General features: G+C 40.1%; 1 protein-coding gene across 1 annotated transcript in view; it reads left to right on the top strand.

Moving 5' to 3' along the window:
* Positions 1-22792, top strand: part of RAPGEF4 (Rap guanine nucleotide exchange factor 4) — a 375780-nt gene extending 352988 nt beyond the window's left edge. The window contains exons 28-32 of the mRNA XM_004375502.2: positions 2947-2997; positions 3772-3859; positions 4264-4328; positions 17541-17595; positions 21514-22792. Of these exons, the coding sequence (XP_004375559.1) occupies positions 2947-2997; positions 3772-3859; positions 4264-4328; positions 17541-17595; positions 21514-21641 (387 nt within the window). The 3' untranslated portion in view covers positions 21642-22792. The remainder of the gene's footprint in view (positions 1-2946; positions 2998-3771; positions 3860-4263; positions 4329-17540; positions 17596-21513) is intronic.
* The last annotated feature ends 1658 nt before the right edge of the window (positions 22793-24450 follow it).

Raw genomic sequence — 24450 nt, 5'->3', positions numbered from 1 at the left:
TGCAATGGTTAAGTGCTCAGCTAACTAAAAGGGTGGCGGTTCGACCCTGCCCAGTGACTCTGTGGGAGAAAGACTTGGCGATCTGCTCTAGTAAAGATTACAACCAAGAAAACCCTATGGGGCAGTTCTGCTCTGTCACATGGGGTCACTGTGAGTTGAAAATCAACTCCTCGGCACTCAACCACAACAGCAGGGAGGGTGCAGTCAGCAAAGGAAGATGGTTAATTGGCCAGCTCTTCAGTTTCACTGTGAATAGGAGTATCTCAGTCTCTGAGCTTCTATTATCATCATTGTATTTTGCTAAAAGAGAAGATTAACTTTTCATCATTTCTAAGCCCTTGTTTTATAAGGTGAAATGTAATTATATAATTGTAGGAAGAGCTTTTATTCATAAGCATCTTTGATTTGGTGTTTCCACCTGAATTTGCTGAGAGCCTCCCAAGGGCTTCCCACACAACTCCAGTGAGTACCATGGTGGCTACACCATGAATTTGTGGTGGTTCCTTGCTGCAGGCAACTATGGAACACATGTGAAATTGTCAGTGAACAAAACAGTATACAGAGTTAAACTGAATGGTAAAGGAAATGATACAAAATAGAAGGGAAAGAGCAACCTGGGATGAAGCAAATCAGAGTGATAATCTGGAGGGTTCCTCAGCCTCAGCACTATTGACATCTTAGGATGGATAATTCTTTGTTGTGGGAGGCTGTCCTGTGCATTGTAGCATACTTAGTCTCTACCAGGTAGCACCACCCCAACCCAGTTGTGACAACCAAAAATGTCTGCAGACATTGCCAAATGTCCCCTGGGGGTGGGGGTGGGGGTGGGGGAATTGCCCCAGTTGAAAACCACTGCTCGGAGGAATGGGGTTGTGGATAGATAATAATATTGAGACACCACAATTTTTTATTACAATGGTACCTACAGCCTTTGACCTGAAAGTCAGCTGAATAAAGAAAGAGAACTAAAGTGACAGAGGTTAAACAATATAATTCATTCCTAATTTTAAAACTGGACTATGTTCATCAAAAGCTGCTGGTCAACATGGTGATTTGGATACTCCTGGTGGGATGAGAACCTTGTGTCCTTTGCTGCCTCATCGCAGCTTTCATACCTTTGAGCATCCCTCTAAGGATATTAGCTTTCCCTGAAACCTAACTTGACAGTAAGTTCTTAGGCCATGAGTTTGAAGGATCCGTAAGACACATAGTTCCTTGAAACAAAATAAGATTTTTTATAAATGTTTAAATGGGAATATGACAAACTGATTCAGATATGAGAGAAAAAAGAGGACAGAGCTTTTCCGTGGATTGCAGAGGCCTAATTGGTGAAGGTGTCCCTGGGTGGCACAAATGGTTTAATGCTCAGCTGCTAACCAAATGTTGGTGGTTCGAACCAGGGCTTTGAACCTGTTCCTTCCAGTTTGAATCCCTCTTGAGAATTTGCATTTCTAACAAGTTCCCTACTGAGAATTTGCATTTCCACCCCAGATATTCTGAATTAGAACCTACAGTTTAACAAGACCCCCAGGTGATTCTTATGTATAACTTCCTGGGAACTTGTTAGAAATGCAAGCCCTGGTTTGAACTCACCCAGAGGCACCTCAGAGGAAAGGCCTAGTGATCTCCTTCTGAAAGGTCGCAGCCTTGAAAACCCTGTGGAGCAGTTCTACTCTGCACACACAGGGTCACCATGAGCCATAGTTGATTGATGGCAACTTGTTAATTGGTGGATCTGTTGCTGAAGTCACACTTCATTGTGTGAAGCAGAGCTGAGCTAGGAGTCTCTGAGGCCCATGACGTGGTCAGTGGTTCGATAGTTTCAGAATGGAAAAGATCATCACAATGCCCTATCTTGGTTTAGCTCTTTGAGAAAAATTCAGCTTTCCTAAAAACTCAGAACCTAAGCAAAGTGGGAGCCAGTGGATCAAAAGATGATTGAGTATTGACCTACTGGTGTAAATGTGTAGCTACAGGAACTGGTGTTGAATCATGTGCCAAAATATTCACATGAAAAATTAACAAATTGATAGAGCTATCGAATTTTACATTATAGCAGGGCAGAGAAATCATGTGGGAGAAATGCTTGTGTAGAAAAGCCTCATATAAGAAAGGCCTTAGGAAAGGAGGTAGGTGAGACGAATTACAGAAGCTCTGATGATAATCAGCTGTGTGACTTTGGGCATGTCATTTCAGCTCTGAGACTTAATCTCTCTCATCTGTAAAACAGAGATTGAATTGATTGAAAGAAGTATTAATTGAGCACCTACTATTGTGCCCAGCACTCTTCTAGGTACTGAGGGTACATCAGGAAACAAAACTGGCAAAAATCCTTGTCCTCAGTCGCTTGCCTTGCAAAGGAAGGAAAGGGTTGAAATACATTGTTTCTGAAGCTCTTTTAGTGCTACTGTTCTTCTGTGTACATTCCTGACTGTGGGAATCAGTTTAAACAAACAAACAAACAAGAATTTCAGACACTTGTGGTCTGGGGAATGCAGCTGTCTTTATGAATCATCCAGTTCAGGAAGCATTATGAAAGCAGTGAGACCAAAGCATTTGTAGTTACTTTTGGTTCAACTAGAAACCCTGTGGTGTAGTGGTTAAGTGCTATGGCTGCTAACCAAAAGGTCGGCTGTTTGAATTCACCAGACGCTCCTTGGAAACTCTATGGGGCAGCTCTACTCTGTCCTATAGGGTCACTACGAGTCAGAATCGGCTCGACAGTAATTGGTTTGGTTTTTTTTGGTTCAACTAGGTTAAGACTTTTAAAGAGCTCTCTGTATTCCAGAAAATTCTTCTCAAATGATGAGATTATAGTCTGGTCTGTCTCAGAGATGTTTGATTAAGAGCCAAAGGAAATAAATTTCTCCTAGAAATCGTAACACATGGTACAGCTCTAGATATTGAATCTGACATATGCGTGTGGCATTTTCATTTCATTAACAGAAACTGCCAAGCAAGTTCAAGAAGTTCTATGCGGAGTTTGAAAGTTTAATGGTAAGTGACAGTGGCTCCTTTATTCTGTTCACTGTCTGTATTAATCCAATTTCTGATTAGCTGAATTGAAGTTCTCATTTCAGCAATTTTATCTGTCCTTGTATGACTTTAAGAAGTTTATGATCCCATTTTAGTGCTGCTAAAACAAGTATGTCTGACTAATGAATGGCACCCTTGGGAACTACCTTAAAGAGGACTTATGTCCCACATAAGGTCAATTTGTGTAACTAAGAAAAGCACTGTAATAGGACCCTTTCCATCTAGCACATGGGTTTGAAGCTGCATTTTCCTTGGCTTACCAGAATTATTTTTCCCCATCGGCTGGGAGGTGTTAACAGACAGACAAGGAGTAGAACTTGGCAGGAGTGATGGGAAGGTTTCAAAGAGGGGCAAGTCAGGACTGGCTGTGCAAGGTAGAGGGCAGGGTGAGTCACACTGCCAGGCTTGGGACTTCAGGAAGCTTCCGGAGAAGGTAAATTTCCTGGCTTAAGTTTGGGTACACATTTCCTATTCACTTTCAGAGGGGATCTCTCCCCTTTGTCCTTGTAGGCAAATCTCTCTTTCCAACAAGAAAAGAAACAAAAAACAAATTATTTTCATGCCATACCTGCAGTTATTTTAAAACACAAATCATTGTGTTTAACTAAATCTACCTTTCTTTTGCAGCTACACATGATTCAAAAATACTAAATGACATGGCTGGGTATACAAGGAGGTAGAGGGGTAGTGCATGTGTCACTAGTCATTAACCAGCATCTCTTAATTTCTCTTAAGGATCCTTCAAGAAACCACAGAGCCTACAGGTTGACAGTAGCTAAACTGGAGCCTCCTCTCATCCCCTTCATGCCTTTGCTCATTAAAGGTAATCCTAAGAAAATGCACCGGCCAAGCAGGGGATGAGGAGGATTTGGGGAAAAAAGTGAACACTCACCTGATCGGATGGATTTCTTTGGAAGTCCCATGCTTCCATCTTCATCATCTCCTTCAGCCCTAACTTTTCTAAAAGGGTTGGGAAGATTAGTGGAGGAACAAGGATCGATGATTTGGGAGACCTGTTAGTGAAACAGAGGGTTAGTTTAGAAATTTTACTAATCTCATGTAAAGTGATTTAGAAAGTTAAACACCGAACATAAATGGAACTATTATCAGCCTTTTTCACTTGCAGTGTTATGCAAATCTACCAGCATAATCTAATGGTGCTATTGTGCTTTCTTAGTATGACATATTTCGGTTAGTGATTAAAATGTGGCTTTTATTTCTATACAGATATGACATTTACTCATGAGGGGAACAAGACGTTCATTGACAATCTAGTAAACTTTGAAAAAATGGTACGTACAGTATTATAACCTTAACCTCAATGTGTTTTTAAAATAAAATCTGCATTTGTACTAATAAAGGAAATCATTTCCATACATGCTGCCATGGTAAAAAGGTAGTCACACATAAAGGAGTTTTGAAATATTTGGTTCAAATTGGCTACCTATTTTACTCTGTCAGTTCTCTTTTGTGAAATTGAATAGTATTTGTGCTGCGGCTCACAGCAGCAGCTAGCTTTTATGCTGTGTGCTTCGTCCCTGGCTGCCTGTTGCTAAAATGCATGAATGTTCCAGAGTGACTTCCATGTTGTTGTTTCGTTGTAAGGTTTGTGGAGCTAGACTGCCCTAGGATGTCTTTGAAACAGGGCTTCGAACAGGTCCAATCATGGCCAACGAAGTGAAATCTGAAGAGACCCCGAATTTTTACAATTTCGGTGATCTGGTACAGTAATTGGAACGGGAAAAATTATGGGTCAAAGCCCTAGAATGGTAGACTTGGAAGAGGCGTAGTGAGCTCTTTCAGGAGCCTAATGTGTGAGATGGGATGATTAGCAGGACTGTGGAAAGCGACGCACATTCAAAGTGGCACAGTCGGCCGCCATCTTTGAGCGGAGCACTGCTGTTTCCGACTCTTCGCAAAATCCAGTTGGTTGCTATGCAACGCGTACCCTGCCCTTGTTTTCTAAGCAGGAGATTAAGTTTCTAGCAGGGCTTCAACATGTAATTTTCTGTTCCAGTTACCATACTGGTTCACCCAAATTCTAAAAATTCGGGTCTGCTCTGGTTTTGTTTCCTCAGCCATGACTGAACCGGGAAGAACCAGTTCAAAGCTCTGCTTTGAAATGTTTATCAGCCGAGCCTAGCTTTAGTACATGTAGGTAAAAGGCAACTGTATAACAGATCTTTATTATGAAATATTAATATAAATGGGTAATGCTTAACCCAACAAAGTTCACCCAAGTTCAGAGAGGAAACTTGAAAATCTTTATAGCCAAAAAAATTTTTTTTAACTAATAGATGTGGAACTGGCACATATTCAATATCTTCCTGACCACCTCACCACCACTACCACCACCACCAAAAAAGAAAACAAAAGGCAAAGTTATTTGGCATTAGGTTACTTTGCAGTTTTTCTCATCTTCTTGAAGCAATAATAGGAGGTCATGCCAAACCTTTCTTTAGCTACATGCTGCATGTTAATGGAATGATGCCTTGTCTTCTGAATCCTTTGGCTGCAATCTGGATGGCTGGGCTGGTTACAGTGTTTATCTTGGTGTAGGTGAGCATCTGCCTGGGGTTATGATTTGCAGTGGTGAATGTGGCACTGTGGAAAAAGCTCAGGGTTTGGAGTTCAGAAGACACAAGCTTCAATTCTCAGCTTTTTCACTTTATAGCTTTCCCTTAACTTCTCCGTGGGTCAGTTTCCTCAACAGAAAATGGCAGTAATGCCTGTTCCATGTAACTCTTGAGATTGTCGGTGGATCCATGGTATATAAGTATTCCTGTAAGCCATAAAACACTATGGAATTCTTACCAGAAAACTGTTATTCTAACTGTTTCTTAAAATTAAGCTAGTCTGTGTGACTCCAGGAGAATTTGAAACACCCGGCAGTAATCCTGTAAGGATCAGCACCGTTCAGCTTTAGGAATGAGTTGATTGCAAAGCCCAGCCTGTTAAAGAAGTACAGCTATTGCTGGGCACTAGGTCCCTTGTCTTAAGCTTCTTAGGAAATAGCACATGAGTATATACTCCTCAAAGACACGCTATACCAGAGGGCAAATATTTTCTCAGCAGTTTTCCCATCTACCAAGGGTGGGGTGTGAACATCTCTATTACTATAACAGTTTTTTGATCAAAGTAAAAAAATTCTTTGCTCACTTATTAGCATGGAGAATTAAACAATATGTCCCTGATTTCTCAAAACAAAGCCTGTGTCCCAAAAATTGTTTGCCAGATAAAATGAAAGACTTAGCAAATGAGTAAAGACTCTCCAGATCACTTATGCAGAAATGCAGACTAAGGTGTGGCTAAGCCATCCATTTGACTACAAAATATACATGTGCACAGAGGTGTAGAAATCGGGGTTTTCTACAGGGCTTGGAACCTGTTCCAATGAGTTCCTTCCAGTTGGAACCCCTGCTGAGAATTTGCATTTGCATCCCAGATATACTGAATTAGAATCTACATTACAACAAGATCCCCAGATGATTCTTAGGTATAGCTTCCTGGGAACTTGTTAGAAATGCAAATTCTCAGCAGGGGCTCAAACCAGAACAAACTGGATCAAAGCCCTGGTTTTCTAAAGAGTTGACTGACCTTTAGAACTTTGTATCATTAAAGTTAACTAAACAGAACAAACAAGAACGGCAACAGTATGCAAAGCCAGCCATCTGTCGGAGAATGAAAGAAGTTTCATCTGGGTTTTCAGATCTTGCTGTTGCATCCATAACCTGCAAACGGAAAGTCAAGACTGTATTCAGTGGATATTAGGAGAAACCCACCCCACCCCTACCACCATTTCTGTACTTCATGCCCACGGCCTGTGGAATCTTATATGCCTTGCAGTGAGGCAAAATGTCCTTCACACCCTACTTTCAGAGAGAGTCAGCTTTTGCTTAAAAGCAACTGAATAGTAAGATAGCAGTTCAGTTGCAACAATGGAAACCTAAATCAACAAATTAGGGGCCTTGTTGGTGCAATGGTTAAGCGGTCAGCTGCTAACTGAAAGGTTGGCACTTCGAACTCACCCAGTCACTCTGTAGGAGAAAGACCTGGTGATCTGCTTCCATAAAGATTACATCCAAGAAACCCTATGGGGCAGTTCTACTCTGTCCCATGGGGTCACTATGAGTTGGAATAAACTAGAGGGTACCCAACAACAACAAATAAGATAAAGGTTTTGGGGGTTTTTGTCCCTCCTCCCCCTCATTTCAAAGTCCACGCTGGTATCCTAGCTCTGCTGTGGGGAACTATCAAGGTTCCAGGCTTCTCTCTTGCCATTTCACCACCTACAGGGTCCAAGATGGCTGACTACCATACCCCATTCCTTCTCTTTAAGGATGCTACCTGGAAGTTCACTCATCACTTTGCTCAGATTTTACTGGCCAGAAATTTAGTCACATGAAAAGGAAGTTGGAAAATATAGCCTTTATTTTGGGTATTCATGTGCCCCACCAAAAACTTAAAGGATTTTATTACTATGAAAGAGAAAGGGAGAAAGGATATTTTGAAAGAGTACTGATAGCTCTCTCCTCCAGCAACTTTATGCATTTTGTTTCATTTGATAAATCATACCAGGAGACGATTTGACTTTAGAATCTCCCTGCCATGAGTTAGGTGTTACTGGAAAAAGAAATGGAGCTTCAGAAAGATTTAATTACACTTTCCAAACCTGACTTTGACCAACCTGGTACTTGTTGCCAACTTTCCAACATTTTCTCCCCAGAAACCAGCCTACCCCTACCCTCCTTCCACCACTGCTACCACCTACACCCTGCCAGTGTTGGCTGCTTTTATTATTGTGTGTCTTGAGGAAGGATGCATCATCCTTTTTAGATTGACATCAGTGTTGCTTCCTAATCATTCACTAGCAAAGCCAAAGTGGAAAGCAGAGCTGGCAGCTTTGTGGCTGGTAGGCTGTGTCTCCAGAGGGAGCCCCTGCCAGGGGCAGAAGTCACCAGGGTAGCCAGGAACACAGGCACCTTTTCTTGGTGGCAGCATTGCATAGTCGTAGCAAACCACCCTGCCAAACCCTAAGTATTTTTATTTTGAACCTCTTCACCCTTGACGTATGAAATAAGGATTAGAGAATTTGTTGTATAATGGTTTTCAGGATTTATGGGTATGAACAAAAGAGAATTCACACTCTGATCCTTATGCAAAAGAAAAAGGGCAGACGTTTTTTCATTTGGCGGGGAGGGGGAGGACATAAAGGAGTATTCAAAAAAATGTTTGAATAAAGCCCGTAGTAGCTTTCTATGGCATACATGAATATTTATAACATTTAGGAGGTAGACTAGGAATGGATTAGAGGATAATATGCTGGCCAACTGCCACTATCCCAGGCCACATAAAGCATGCTGATAGGCACAGTTGCTACTGTATTAGGAGGTTGATTCTATTCCAAACACACCCATATTAGGTTTATTTATTTATGACTATGTTTTTTAAGCTAGTCATTTTATTTGGAATGAGAAGCTTGGGGCAAACTTCTATACTTCTGGAGATGTTAACAGCAGCTAATTCATTAAGGAAGAGAAATGTTTTGAATCATTTTATTTTTGTATCACTAATAATGTTATTAGATAATTAGCAACAATATTTTTTACATCACCAATAATATTATCACAAGGTTCATGAGGAGAGCACTGGATTTGTTACCTTAAGCTATGGACAGTGGACTCTCCAAGTAAAAATCTAGATGTTTAAGTCCACCCAAATCCCAGACCAGGCTACTTCTTTATATAGAATTTCTGGACCAGGCTAAGTGCAGACCTTCCAAAGGAAGTGCTTTAAAGCAACACACCATGTGTAGAGCGTCTAGGCAAAGAGTTTTACTAAGGAATATAAATCCCAGAAGCAGCCCTTGATCTTTAGAAGATTGTATGTGGTTGAAAAGATAAAGCATAAACACTTTAACAATTTTAAATATAATATTAAAATCAATAAAACAGAAAAATTAGTTCACAGTAGTAATAAAACAGATGTCAAAAAGCAAACAAATGTGTGCTAAATGGCAGGTTTTGTTTTTCTAGCTACCTTTTGTTTGGTAAAATATGTGACTGACATTAAAAATAAAAAAGAAAAATAGAGGGAGAGGTGACTTCAATGGAAATAAAACCATGCTAAATACAATAACATAATATCACAATTCTGAACTTGTTACCCTGAGCACCTGTCCAGCCTCAGCCTCATCTCACATCTCATATCTCATTTCTGTACTCTGTCCAAGTTGACCAAACAGCCTTCTTTCTGTCCCTTCCTGCCTCGGGGCCTTTGCTCTGGCTGTTACCTTTGCCCGGAATGTTCTGCACCCTAGTCTTTATCTGTCTGGGTCCTTCTTAACATTCAGGTCTTGGCTCATTTGTGCCCTCCTCCGGGTGGTCTTCCTTGACTACTTTTCCACATTGATCCCCACTCGCCACCCCCAGCACTCTGTGTTAGACAACCTTGCCTTGATAGTTGGTTCCACCATCTGAGATGATCTTCACTTGCCTCTTCACTGTCTGTCTTCCCCACTAGAATGCCTGGATCAGGCATCTTGTCAGTTTTGTCCACTGATATCTCTTTAGCACACAAAAAGGTGCCTGGTACATAGTAAGTATGCAAGAAATACTGGTTGAATAAACAGTGACCCAATCATATTCCAGTGTTAGACTTTATGAGGTAGGAAAATGCACTAAAGCAGCTCTAAAGGACTTCAATCCAAAAGTATTTTCTATTTTATTAGAAAATTTTAATTAACCAGGCTGTCCCAAAGCATTTTACATAACAGACTTTATGCAAGATGATTTTCCCTCAGTTTTCTATTCCTAACTGGAAATTATTTGACCTCCCCTCCTAACCATGTCTGGCCTTCAGTGTCTTTCCCTGAGTGCAGAGATGCACATATACTCTACATGTGCTGGACAGCCACCTGAATGCTGTGGCCCGTGGCCTTCATGTGTGTGTTATACGATGACCATCATGTGTGTTATACACGTGTATATATATGTCACACACCTCTTACATATAAAACACCCATAGGCAGAGGACAGGGCTCAGGGCTCAGGACATCCTCAGTGAAGGCTGGTTCAGCTCCTGGCCCCATTTTGTCTGTGGTCCTTAGCACACCTTGAATTCCACGTGATTGCTATCACGGGCACGATCTTTGTAGGTGAGAGAGAGATTTCTAGATTGTGTGGTGAAAAAAAAATTTTATCCTGAATATGTGGGGATCTGAGTGAAGTAATCAGATGTGATTTTGGACATGCTAACATTCATGTTCCACCACCCATCTGTCAGTTTGTCATATTGTGGTGGCTTGCATATTGCTATGATGCTGGAAGCTATGCTACCAGTATTTCAAATATCAGCAGAATCACGGTGGACAGGTTTCAGAGGAGCTTCCAGACTAAGACAGACTAGGAAGAAAGGCCTGGAGATATACTTCCAAAAATTAGCCAATGAAAACCTTGTGGATCACAACAGAATGCTCTCCAGTATAGTGCTGAAAGGTGAGCCCTTTAGGTTGGAAGGCACTCAAAATACACAGTGGCTGCGACAATGGACTTGAGCATACAATGAAGATGGCACATGGAGTACATGAGGTCGCCATGAGTCAGAGCCTACTCAGCAACATTCTTGCTAAGCAGGGGGTAATTGGCACAGATCCTGTATATGACAGGCATACAGAGTGGGTGGAGTCAAATCTGTAGGGGCAGAAAGGAGAAAAAAAGCAATCTGGCAAACATAAAGAACAAGGATGGTAAGTCTCTCAAGTTGCAACAGAAGGACAGAAAAACTGTTCAGGGCGAGCCTTTACAGGAGGTCTGAAGTCAGGGAGCAGCTAAGTCTAATCAGAGAGGCAGAATAGCCCACGAGGAAGGAGGCCATTCGGGCAGTGTTCTGTGAGTGGGAGATCAAGGGTGTGTAACAGCTCAAGGTGGGGTTGCCTGGAGGGCTTGCTGGTCTCAACTCGAGAAATAGACCTAAAAGACCGTTCATCTTTAGTGATGAAAGTGCTTGGACTGGGGGACCAGAGTCAGTACGGAGCTGGCAAGAAAAGCTGGGGACAACTATAAAGGCCTAATAGATCATCTACCCTAGTCTGGACAGGAGTGTGACTTGGACAGCCCACTCTGGAGGGGAGCATACCATGGAAAGGTAAACAAGTGAGGCCCAGGCCCCATGGGCGACCTGAGAGCAAGGTGCTTCTGACACCTCATTGGACCCAATGGGAGTTAGTTACATCAGAGCTTGAGGGTAATTTGTGTTTGGGACTGTAGCTTCAGGGCCTCTCACCTGTGCCAGGCTGGAGTCCAGAAAGCCAACTGCTTTTTCCTCTGGACAGCTGCTTTGTACTGGTCACTCTGCGACTCAGGCCTCAGGAAGGACAGCCGCTTCTAAGTCTGTTTTCAGCAATAAACCAGTTGCCGTTGAGTTGATTTCAACTCATGGCGACCCCATATGTATCAAAGTAGAACGGTGTTCCATGGGGTTTTCAGTGACTGATTTTTTAGAAGTAGATTACCAGACCTTTCTTCTGAGGTACCTCTGGGTGGACTAAAACCTCCAACCTTTCTGTTAGCAGCTGAGCACATTAAATACTTGCACCACCCAGGGACTCCATTTTCAGAGATAAAGTAAATGCATGGGGGTATCACACAGAGCCCTTCACTTGCTACCTCCTTTGTGCTTTCTGAGGTTCCCCTCATGGGCTCACGTCCTGAGGGGAATTCATCAGCTTTTAGTTGGAGTCATTTCTCAGCCCTATAGGTCAGGAAGCATATGAACCCATTGATTTTTGCATACAAACCCTAAAGACCTATAGTTAAATTTAGTCCCAAGAAAAATGATAGCTGTGTGGAATCCCAAAGGAGATCCTGGCTTTTCTAACTGTGGGCTGTTTTCTTGGTTAGGGTCTTTGAGAGCAGAGCCTGACAAACAGACTCTAGGGCAGCAATTCTCACCGAGGGGTAGGAGGGAATATGAGAATTGGTTAAGGTGTGGTAAGGGGGGTTCAAACAGTCCACCTACAGTGATTCAAAGTGCCTTCTAAAGGAGCGTCATTTCCTCACAGTCACCCTAGAATTAAGAATCACTGCGTTAATAAACGGGTTGCTAATGGAAGATTTGCTGTTGTGGTGGTGGTTAGTTGCCGTCAAGGCAATATTGACTCATGGCAACCCCATGTGTGCAGAGTAGAACTGCTCTGTAGGGTTTTCAAGGCTGTGACTTTTCAGAAGCACATCTCCAGGCCTGTCTCCTGAGTCACCTGTGGATGGGTTCGAACCACCAGCCTTTCTGCTAGTAGTCGAGTGGTTAACCGTTTGTGCCACCCAGGAACTCCCAGGTTCGTAAGATGCACAAAAAGATAAGAAGTCCTGCTTTGGGGTAATCAGGTGTTTTCCACTGGCCTGGCATTATAGGAAAGTTGCCTAGCCTGCTCCAGGCAGGCCAACCTGCTCTGGCAAGACGGCAAAGCCTATTGACATCATCCTTGTCTTGGCAGTTGGATAATGAAGCCCGCATCTCTTTAAACCTTAGTTTCTGCCAACCTTAACTGAAAATACCAGTGAATAAACAGCTGCCTACTGTCAAAAATAATGTGAGACTGAAGTTTGTAGAAGGACAGAAAGACTCTCACCAGATGGATTTTAGTAGAGATAAATGTAAAATTCTCTACTCTGGTCCAAGGAATGAACTGCACATCTACAGAGCCGGGAAGCCGTATCCAAACAGCAACTCAGTGAAACACCATTAGCCAGTTGCCGTCAAGTCAATTTCAACTCATGTTGAGACCCCATGTGTGTCAACAGAACCGTGCTCCATAGGGTTTTCAGTGGAAGAGTTTTAGTAAGTAGATCACCAGACCTTTCTTCCGAGATGCCTCTGGGTGTACCTTTCGGTTAACAATCAACTGCTTAACTATTTGCACCACCCAGGGACTCTTCCTTAACTCCAACAGATGTCAGTAATATGATGTTTGTTTGTTTGTTTTTAAAATTGTGGACTCAGATGTGTAGGATCGTCTAGATCAGGGAAGGAAGAGAGTGATTTCTCTGCAAGATAGTGATTTCTCTGCACTCTGTGACTTGCTTAGTCTAGGGCACCACACTAGAGACTGTCCAGAGGAAACTTGAAACTGTCTTATGAAGAATTATTGAAGAAATTGAGAATATTAAGGCTGAACAAGGAAAGACTTGGGGGTGGGAAGAGGTCCATAATAGCTGTCTTCACGTATTTGTAGAACTGTCCAGTTATGAAGGAACTAAACATGTTCATTGTGGCTCCAGAGCCCAGAAGTAGGATCAATGAGTGAAAAATGAAGGGAGAAGGACTTTGACTCAAAATGACAAGGGAATTTCTAATGGTCAAAAATGTCTAAAAATGCAAAGGGCTGCCCTTGGAGATAATGAGTTCCTCATTGCTGTAAGCATTCAAACAATAGGAAGCCACTGTTGATAGGCAGGCTGTAGAAGGCATTATGCACCCTGGAGATGGTTGAAGGAGGTGACTTCTGAAGTCTCTTGCAGTATCCTGGGAAAGTACCTTGTAGTGGGATGTAGTAGTTAGTAGCATATTAAGTATTTGCATGTGTCAATCAGTGGGTGCAGAAGTGGCTGGAATTAAAATATCGTTTGGCCCTTCTTTGGCATTGTGAAAGTATCCTGTAACTACGCATGCCAGAGAGGTTCACATGCTGTTTCTGAGGGTTTATACCATTACAACATTATTGTGCAGACCTCACAAAGGAAAAGAATGGACCTCGTTGCAAAGCCAGATTTGGATTTTGAAGTTACAACTGAAGTTATCTGAGTACAATTGAAAAAGATACTTCAAAATTAAAACCATTGTTAAAATTAATCAAAGATTTAGAAAGGTAGATTGAACTCCAGAGCTGAAAATTACTGATTTAAACAATTGTTCTCACATTTTAAACTACATAATGAGCTAAAAATTATGAAGTCTTAGAGTATAGCTGTAAAGAGTAGTCTAAAACTGAAGTCAGAATGAAATGTTTTAGCTTTCAAAACTAAAAAGCAGAACAATTACTCCCTACAAAATGGTATAGGAAGAGGTTTCTGACCCCTGTTAATTGTTTTATTATTCTTCAGAGGGGCATACTGGCAGCATTTCCCATGGTTTTCAGTAATTACACTCCATTCAATATCTGAAGAATTATAATAATTCTGCATGGAATATACTTGTGCCCTTCGGATGCAAAGCCTTTAGAGAAGTGAAAAAAACAACTTAAAGTAAATTAGCAGGAAAATTATCATAGTTAGTGTTTATTTCAGGGCTTCATATATCAGAGGCTAATTATACATTGTATGTTACATTTTCTTGGAGGTATTTGTAATATATTTCTCATGCTGATCAACAAACGTGCTGGTTTTAGGATCCCTTATGAAAGTGAAGTTCGAACTTTTGTGATTGCCTCTTTGTATATGAGAAATTATCCAGTGCAGACATATGTCATTTAATGTTTACTAGAGTCCTCAAAGCGGTAGTATTCAGTGAGGTATTATGAAGGTTCACACATATACATTTGTAAGACTGTGACTCTTCTATGAATTCTCTGCCTGCCAAATGAGATTTTTTTTTTTTTTTTAGACTACGTAAGCTTTCTCAAATTCATTTTCTATACTTTTTGGCAAGCCAAGGATCCAGGAGGAAAGAAAGGGAGGACTGGAATTATATATCTGCTCAGAGATTAGAAAGTCTTTTTCTCTGGGTGGGGCCTTATCAGTTTTCTGCTAGTGTTAAAATTAATCCACCATCTCTGTTAAAAAACAAACAAACCTATTGTCGTGTAGTAATTACAACTTATAGTGACCCTGTAGGACAGAGTAAAACTGCCCCATAGGGTTTCCAAGGCTGTAATCTTTACAGAAGGAAGTGAGGCAGTAGTAAAATGCTTGGCTGCTAACCAAAAGGTTGGCAGTTCGAACCCACTAGCCACTCTGCGGGAGAAAGATGTTGCAATCTGCTTCTGTAAAGAGGTGCAGCCTTGAAAACCCTATGGGGCAGTTCTACCCTGTCCTACAGGGTCGCTATGAGTCAGCATCGAATCGACGGCAGTGGGTTTGGTTTTAGAGTCTGAGCAGCAGAGGTATACTGAAACAATACCCAGAGACTGGAGGTCCCAGCTGAGGTGAAAACACCATGAACAAGAAATGCATGTCCTAGCTAAGGAATGGTGCTTAGTTCTCATCAGTGTTTTTCCTCATGGGTTCAGCGTTTCTGTTTCTGTCCATTTTTTTCTCTTTTCTTCTTTTGCTCGTAACAAAGCTGAGTGCAGCATAAAAGATTCCTTCTTAAGTCTTTATTGCACCAAACTGTACAATGAAATTGAGAAAACAAATGCAAAATTAACAGAGGTTAAATAAATTATGATCTACCCATATGATTTAATACATACTCATTTAAAAAACATTTTAAAATACAAATGGCATGGGGAATAGTGACAGTGAAATGTTAAAATTTTTTTACTCAAAAATCTGTATGCATAGTATGACTTCAGTTTTTTTCAGTAAGTGTTATATATTTATTTTTAAAAGATTAGAAGGACACAAAAGGACAAATATTGTATGAGACCTCTATTGTAAAAACTCAGGAAAAGTTTACACACAAAAAGTAACAATCTTTGTTGGTTACCAGGGATGGGAGGGGTGGTGGTGGGGGAATACTAAATAGACAATAGGTTAGTGGTATCATGGGTGAAGGGTGAGACAGTACACAATACTGGAGAAGCCAGCACAACTTGTACAAGGAAAGGTCATGGAAGCTCTGTAGACACATCCAAACTCCCTGAGGGACTGAATTGCTGGGCGGAGAGCTGTGGGGACCATGGTCTCGGGGAACATCTAGCTCAATTGGCATAACACAGTTCATAAAGACCATGTTCTACATTCTACCTTGGTGAGTAGCGTCTAGGGTCTTAAAAGCCTGTGCGCAGCCATCTAAGATACTCCACTGGTCTCATCCCTTCAGGAGCAAGGGAGAATGAAGAGAACAGGATACAAGGAAAAGACTAGTCCGAAGGGCTAATTGTCCACAGCTACCAAGGCCTCCACCGGACTGAGTCCAGTACAGCTAGATGGTGCCTGGCTACCACCACTGACTGCTCTGACCGGGATCACAACAGAGGCTTCTGGACAGAGCTGGAGAAGGATGTAGAACAAAATTCTAACATACACACAAAGACCAGATGTACTGGCCTGAAAGAGACTGGAGAAACCCTGAGAGTATGGCCCCCAGACACCCTTTTAGCTCAGTGGTGAAGCCACTTCCAAGGTTCACCGTTCAGCCAGGGATTGGACAGCCCTATAAAACAAAACAGGACTAATGAGCCACAGCAGTCCAGGGACAAGGACTAGAAGGTAGAAGGGGACAGGAAAGCTAGTGATAGGGAACCCAAGGTTGAGTAAGGACAGTGTTGACATGTAGTGGGGTTCTTAACCATTGTCATTGGGCAACATGTGTACTAACTGTTTAATGAGAAACTATTTTGTTCTGTAAGCCTCCATCTAAAGTGAGAATAGCAGCACAATTGGGAGAACGTAATCGAGGTCACTGAATTGTGCATGTAGAAATTTTTGAAATGGTGTATCTTTGGCTATGTATATTTTCACCCCCAAAAAAAAAAAAAAAGAAAAATAAGGTCGAGAAGGGAGAGTGTTGACATGTCGTGCGGTTAACCAATGTCATAAAACAATATGTGTACTGACTGTTTAATGAGAAACTATTTGTTCTGTAAACCTTCACCTAAAGTACAATTAATAAAAAAAAAAAAAAAAGATTAGAAGGAAATATACACAAATGTTAATGTGGTTACCCTATGAAGTGATATTCGAAGTGATTTTTACTTTACTCTTAATGTTTTCTGTTTTCTAAAATGTATATGTGTTACACTGCTACAATCAGAAGGGAGGGAAGGAGAAAGGAAGAAAAGAAGGAAGGAAATTAGGATTAATATTAAAACACACGTTTACTGGAAGATTAGAAAATTCAGTAATCCACAGTGTAGAGCAAAAATTTATAGGTAAAATATTTTAATTATGACTGTTCAATTTGATTAAATTTAATGTCTCATTATTGAGTCCTGACAACTTACCATGAGGAACTTGACAAGCTAACCCTTCTGCAAATCTAGGATAGTTAACAAATTCATGGTGAGATCAAGAAGGGGTGATGAGAACTAGTCCTGAGCAGGAAGCTATAGTCTCAGAAACGATATACTGCTTTTTACACCCTGAGAAACAAACATTTAGACTCGAGTTATGCCATTACTATTCCTTACCTGAAAAATGCTTTGTATTTGTGAGTGTGGGTGCCTCTTTCACATTATTAGATAGGTTCTGCATCACCCAGTTACCTTCAGATAGTCAACATCTTAGAATGTGCTGTTTCTCATGGTACCAAGTATTGCCGAAATAAATAATAGCTTGTTTTCCTTTTTGAATTATACATTAAGCTTATTTGCATTTCTGCCTTTCTGTTTTCTTTTTTCTTTTTAGCGCATGATTGCAAATACTGCCAGAACAGTGAGATACTGCAGAAGCCAACCCTTCAGTAAGTTAAATGCCGCCGCATGCTGCAATATAGAGCTTTGTGATTAAGCCCTTTTTAATGAGGCCACTGAGAAACTCTACAAGTCTGGAGAAAATCTGATTGTGCCAGGGACACTTTAGACCTTGAATTCCATAGGATAGGGGACTTTGGTTTGAGGATTTTGTTGCTGTTGTAAAACTAGAAAATATTTACATTTTTTTAAAACTATAGATTAACCATAGGAATATTATTTTATGAATGAATTTAAGAGATTAATTTGCTCTTTCCGGTGTGGCTAGAGACAACTCAGACATGATTGCCAGCCTCAAACCAGCTCTCTTTATGACTCGTTGCTTGGTGCCGAGAAACTTGCATCAACCCTTGTTGACTCAGTTCTGTCATTTATAAACTGGGAAAGATAATATCGTTTCTCGGAGTGTTGAGAGAATACATTAATGTTCATAGCACATCTGTAAAATGTCCCATAGCAGGAATTCATATTATATTTCTCTGAGTATTTCCCAGTGAATTTAAGGTGCTGTTTTTAAATTTGAACATGTATCACGATAACTAGTATAACAAAATGCTTTAATATGAAAATATTACTAATAATAACTAATCATTATAAACTGTTGTCAGTTAAGTTGCATTATGACACCCGATCAATGAGCTAGACCAATGCTGGTGTCTCCTGTGACTGGGGACTTTAGGTGGGGGTGGGGCTGGGCTCCAATAAGCTGGGCTGGGAGTGAGGAGGTGGACCCTGTAAAGCCTTTTGTTAACGTCACCGTATGGTCACTTGAAGAAATTTGTCTAATTAACTCAACATGATAATTTGACATGAACATGTCTGGGAGGCTACCAGTACCATCCCTTCCAGTAAACCCAGTGCTAAGACAAAGAGGTTCTCATTTTATTAAACAGAGCTATGTTTGCTCTTCCTAGCACAGGACTAGTACAAAGCCAGGGTTTGCTAATGTAGAGTGTCAGAACTACTAAATGTCTGTTTTTAATGTGCAAGGAAAAAAACCTAGGAAAAATAATCTTGACTTCGGGAGGAAGTAGACCTTTAAAGAATTGATTCAAATTATTGTGCCTTCTCTTATTTCCAAAATGAGAATTATCTTGCATCTCATTAACTGCTTCTATTGAATTCTCCCAGAATTAGGGTCTTGTATTTCTTCACGTAGTAGTATACTATGTATATACCAAACCCATTGCCGTCGAGTCAATTTCGACTCATAGCAACCCTATAAGACAGAGTAGAACTGCCCCATAAAGTTTCCAAGGAGCACCTGGTGGATTTGAACCGCTAAACTTGCGGTTAGCATATTTATATGTATAAATATATGTATAAATATGTATAAATGTATATGTATACACATATGTATATATGTGTATATATGTATGTATATGTGTATATACACATGTATAAATATATGTATACATATATATAAAGACATGATCATGAAGTAGTTATACAAAAGGATACAAGAATATATGAATGATATATGTCTGCAACAGGGGTTTAAAATCTAGAATCCCTGGTCCTTCATTATGGTCCAGGAAACATCTAAAATTATATGTAAAATTTGATGTGCCTGAGAGGATTCATAGCCTTTAGAAGACTCTCAGTGAAGTCCATGAGCCAAAGAAGAGCCACAATAAAATATGCTTTTTTCCATAAGCCTCTCTGGAAGTAAATCCTATTCTCCTATACCTTCTTCTAGAGAAGTGGGAAAAAAAATAACTTAAAAAGTCTCCACTGCTGGTAAACAACAGCTGCTCAGCTCTGAAGTCAACGACTATAGATAAAGCTATAGGAATAGATAAACACTGTGGGACTATGGAGAATGTAATTACAGTATATTGTACATGGAGAGTATACTGCCAGTGAGAGGCGAGGAAACTAAACACAATGTGTTCTTCAGTGTGGTATTATTTATATGTGATAATTATACTGATGAGTTTCTTCTAACAGCAAGCAGACGCCTTTGTATCTTCCCCCTGCTTTTCTGTGTTCAGACCTGCAACCCTCCCCTTCACGCCAATGCAGATGGCATTCAGATTGTCTTTGGGAGTGGGGTGTGGATCTGAGAGGAGCAAATGGACTGCAGAAAGCAGTGTGCCATGGTGGACAGAGCACTGATCTGGAGTCCAGACAGGCTTGGCCACTCCCACTGTCCTAGACCAGATGTCCTACACTGGTGATCCATGGGACAGAGGTGGCCACAGGTCCATGGCAGGTTTTGTGAGATCAAATTGACTCTGCAACAATATTTTTTTTTTTTTTTAATATTAGAACATTATTCCCTTTTATTTTGAAATAGTGTCACTATTTAAAAATTGGGAGAATTCATGGGAAAAAAAATCCAGATTTCCAATTTCTTTAGAAAAACAGGAAAATCTGGCAGCTCTGGGCACAGATTCCCATGTGGCCCCAACATGCAGAACCTGAGTAGTCACTTCCGAAAGAACCTGTGTTTCTAGTTCACTACTGTCAAATTTGGCACTCCTAATGCATGTCTGTTCCCTACGTAGGGCTGTCAGCACCTGATTGTTCTTTCAGCCCTGGTCTTAGGAAAATCAGTTAACCTCTCTTAGAGCTTCAAGGGTATTGGTGATTCAGTAGTAGAATTCTCGCCTCCCATGTGGCAGACCTGTATTCGATTCCAGCCAATGCACCTCAGGCACAGGCAGCACCTGTCTGTCAGTGGAGGCTTGCATGTTGCTATGATGCGGAACAGATTTCAGCAGAACCTCCAGACTAAGACAGACTAGACAGAAAGACCTGGAGTTCTACTTCCAAAAATTAGCCAATGAAAACCTTATGGATCACAAGAGTTCAGTCTCTAACCAATCATGACGATGGTGCAGAGCAGGGCAGCATTTTGTTCCCTTGGGCATAAGGTCACCGTGAGTCAGGGGCTGACTAGACATTAGCTAATTATAACAAGTTTCGGTTGCTCACCTGCTTAGAGTGTGAATCAGAACAGAATGACGCGGGTGTTCAAAACAAGTAGAGTCAGAGAATCAAAGGTCTAGCAGAAGTCATCATTTCAGCCCTAATAGAGTCAGAGAATCAAAGGTCTAGCAGAAGTCATCATTTCAGCCCACTAGTTAGGGTTTGGAGCCCTGGTGGTACAGTAGTTAAGAGTTCCACTGCTAACCAAAAGGTCGGTAGTTCAAATCCACCAGCCACTCCTTGGAAATCCTATGGGGCAGGTCTACTCTGTCCTATAAGGTCACTATGAGTCGGAACCAACTTGACGGCACCTAACAACAACAACAAGAACAAGTTAGAGTTTTGTTTCTGACTATGGACAGTCTCTGAGAACATAAAAGATTCATTTCCTCTATGGGCAGGGAATCCTTTGGTACATGAACCCAGTCAGGCTGGCCTTGAAATGACAAACTGAAGTGGAAGGCAGCAATACTATAGAATGTATCAAGTAAAGAGAAGAGTCAGGGCTTTATAGTCTCACTGTCTTGCTTCAGTTTGGCCCAGGTGTTAAGTGCTTTTGTCAGAAGCAAATGAAAACTGTCCCTTCCACTATTAGTCCTCATCTGGATCAAAGAGGCATGCTTTGTGAGACATAGAGGTGGGTCGGTAAGGAAAAACAATTTTAATCTATAACCAGGCACAATCAGGCTGATGTTTTATATATATATATATATATGCCATTGTTTGTAACGTGTAATGCAAAGGAAAATGATCAAAAGAGGTGATTCCAGGGAAGATAAGAGAATTAGGGGTGAATGGAGGTGGAAGGAGATGTAAGAGCCAAGCAGAAAAATTTCAGTGAATACAGTATGTTGAAAAGTCTGATGAAACCCAAGAATCTATGAGAAATGTAATAAATAGTTGGAGAAAATAAAGCTGTAGTTTAAGTGCACATATTATGCAATGCCAGTTCTGCTTTTTTCCTCTTTCAACAGATCCTGATGCAGCTCAAGCTAATAAGAACCATCAGGATGTCCGGAGTTATGTACGGCAATTAAATGTGATTGACAACCAGAGAACTCTATCACAGATGTCACACAGATTAGAGCCTCGTCGGCCATAGACATTTAAAGTGCCCAGAACAATGGTTCATCTCCAGTTCAGTCTGTTACAAATGCCATTTATGCCACTACTGACTGTATTGCCACTAGAGAATTCTACAAAACAAGCAAAAATACATCCTGAGACATCTCAGGGCTGCATTCTGCTTACCAGCTACATGCCAAGAGAGGGAATTATTTGACTTGCATAAAACTTGCACACTCTTAGGAATCCCCAGTTTGTAGTCACCCTATTTCATTTCTAATTGTGCCATCTTCTTTGCTGAAACATACAAAATAAGGCCCACCTGAAGAGTTTGGTAGTAATACCATTGTCAAGAGAAGAATCAACCCCTGACATTTTTTTCCTAAGAATGTTTACAGAATAAAATGTGCTACAAATGAAATTGATTTGGATACATCAGTGGTGATATAGTTTTATAATTTTTGATTCAAGATTTGGAGTGTGGGGTTTTTAAAAGGTATTGAGGAATTTGTGTAGATCCAAATTATAGGTTGTATTCTTCCATCTTCATAGTCTTACCTCTAAAAAAATAGAACCTGACCACAGTACTTATACAATATTGTGGCTATTTATGTAACTTAGGGAGGACTGGTCTGTAATTTCTGAATGATAAATAGAGTAATATTTATGTTTACAATGTAACTTCTAAAAATTTACAAAATCAGGATTGCAAACAGAAGAATTCCAATAAGAAACGCCAAGGTTCTTAAAATTGCCAGCGTTAAGATGGAAAATAACATTTCAGAAGAGCACAATATGCACAAAACATTTTTTTCAAAATTAAAATATTTTCCTGGGCATTAAAATTCTTTACTATTGGCTACAAATTATTGTTACTGATGAAAAAAAAACGTATTTTCTGGACTTAAATGTTACTACAAATATCTTGATTTTCAGCAATTGTTTTGCACTTTCAAATAGACTGTAAATAGTTCATTCAATCAATATTACAGAGTTATTTATTTGCTATATAGTAGATATTGTGCCAAATAATTACTTTTTATTTATTTTATTTAGTATGTGATTTTTGGAGTACATTTTTTCCTGTTTTCATAATTAGGCTACATTTAATGTGTAGGAATTGTATGTATATATATCTTCTGTAAATAACATCTAGTATCTTCATTAAATACAATTATTGACAAGAAATGGTTGTGTTGTTCTCAATTTCTATAATATTGGAAGGATGAACATTTGATATGGTGAGGCAGTGGATTTTTTAATTGAAATAAATTTCACATAACATAAAATTTATCCTTTTAAAGAATACAATTCAGTAGTTTTTAGTATATTCACAAGGTTGTGCTACAATCACCACTGTCTAATTCCAGAACATTTTTATTACCCCTAAAAGAAACTCCATACACATTAGCAGTCATTCCTCATATCTCCCCCTCCCCTAACCCTTTAAAACCTAACCAAACCTGTTTCCACAGAGTTGATTCCGACTCACAGAGTGGCTGGTGAATTTGAACTGCCAGCCTTTTGGTTATCAGGCAGGCTGTTAACAATAAGCCACCAGCCCTTTGGCAACCATTAATCTACTTTCTGTCTCTATAGATGCACCTGTTCTGGACAATTCATATGAATGAAATCATACAATATGTGGCCTTTTGTGTGTGGCTTCTCTCACTTAGCATAATGTTTTCAAGGTTCGTGCACAAGTTGTAGCATACACAGTACGTCATTCCTTTTTATAGATAAATAATATTCCATTGAATGGATATACAACATTTTGTTTATTCATTAGTTGATGAACAAATGGGTTATGAATAATGCAGCCATGAAGGGGCACTATATTTTAAACTGCCTGATACAGAACTTCGTACCATTTCTTAGTGGATACTGATTTAAGCACTTAGTAAATATTTGATGAAATTTCTAAAATTCTTTAAATTCCAGACATGTCTCTATTTCTTAACAAGTCAACATTCTCCAGAATGTGTTCCAGACTATACTGATCTCCCATGTTCACAAACTGTTTTTCCAAACAAAACTCAACTGCAAAGCAAAACATAAAAACCAGGGTGTTCAAATAAATTTAAGAAACACTGTATAATATGCCCCATTCAAATGATTAAAAGTGTTCATTACTATATTTAAGGGCTCTGAGAAGTCCTGCTGTAATCCCTTTTAACAGCCTATAATTAAAGCCCATGTTGAGCAATGCTTAAGCAGGCAAGTACCTTTCTGTGTTCATTTATATAATATTTCAGAGTCTTCAGGAGCAGGAACGTTGTTTATCCAGTTTTATGCCTCCCACCCAGAGTCAAGCACAATGCCTGGACATTACTAGACAAAATTAAAAAATTATTGAATAAATTTGCTTGAAGTGATTGTTGTTCAACATTTCATTATCTCATGGACTTCAATATCAGCTGCAAAGTTTTCATCCTGACGTATTTTTCCTTTTCTGGATAATTTAAAAAAAATGAGCAAGGAAGCCGTAGTTCATTCCTTGGGCATCCTTGCTGTATCTAAATAATTGCTTGTTTACTACCACCTTACTACAAAGCCAGTACTCTTTATGACAGACAGCTCCCTTCCCTCAATCCCATGGTGAATAACACCTTATGACCTTATTTTAATTTAGTTTCAACATTATTCAAAATTAGTATGTATTCTTTCATGTATATTCTTTTTGGTCTTCTAAATGAGAATAACTATAGCTGTACTTAATAAAGGTAAGAGATTTTAATTATGTCTGGCCTCTTTGAAAACGTGTTAAACTCCATTATTCAAGGTAGTGATGGTGAAGTAAAAGAATTTACACTCTAAAAATATATAGTAGTAACCTTTCCTGAGGC

This window comes from Trichechus manatus, unplaced genomic scaffold (genome assembly GCF_000243295.1).
Source record: "Trichechus manatus latirostris isolate Lorelei unplaced genomic scaffold, TriManLat1.0 scaffold00037, whole genome shotgun sequence".
Lineage (NCBI taxonomy): Eukaryota > Metazoa > Chordata > Mammalia > Sirenia > Trichechidae > Trichechus > Trichechus manatus.
The sequence above is the reverse complement of the archived record's forward strand: the minus strand, read 5'-3'. Positions and strand labels throughout refer to the sequence as shown.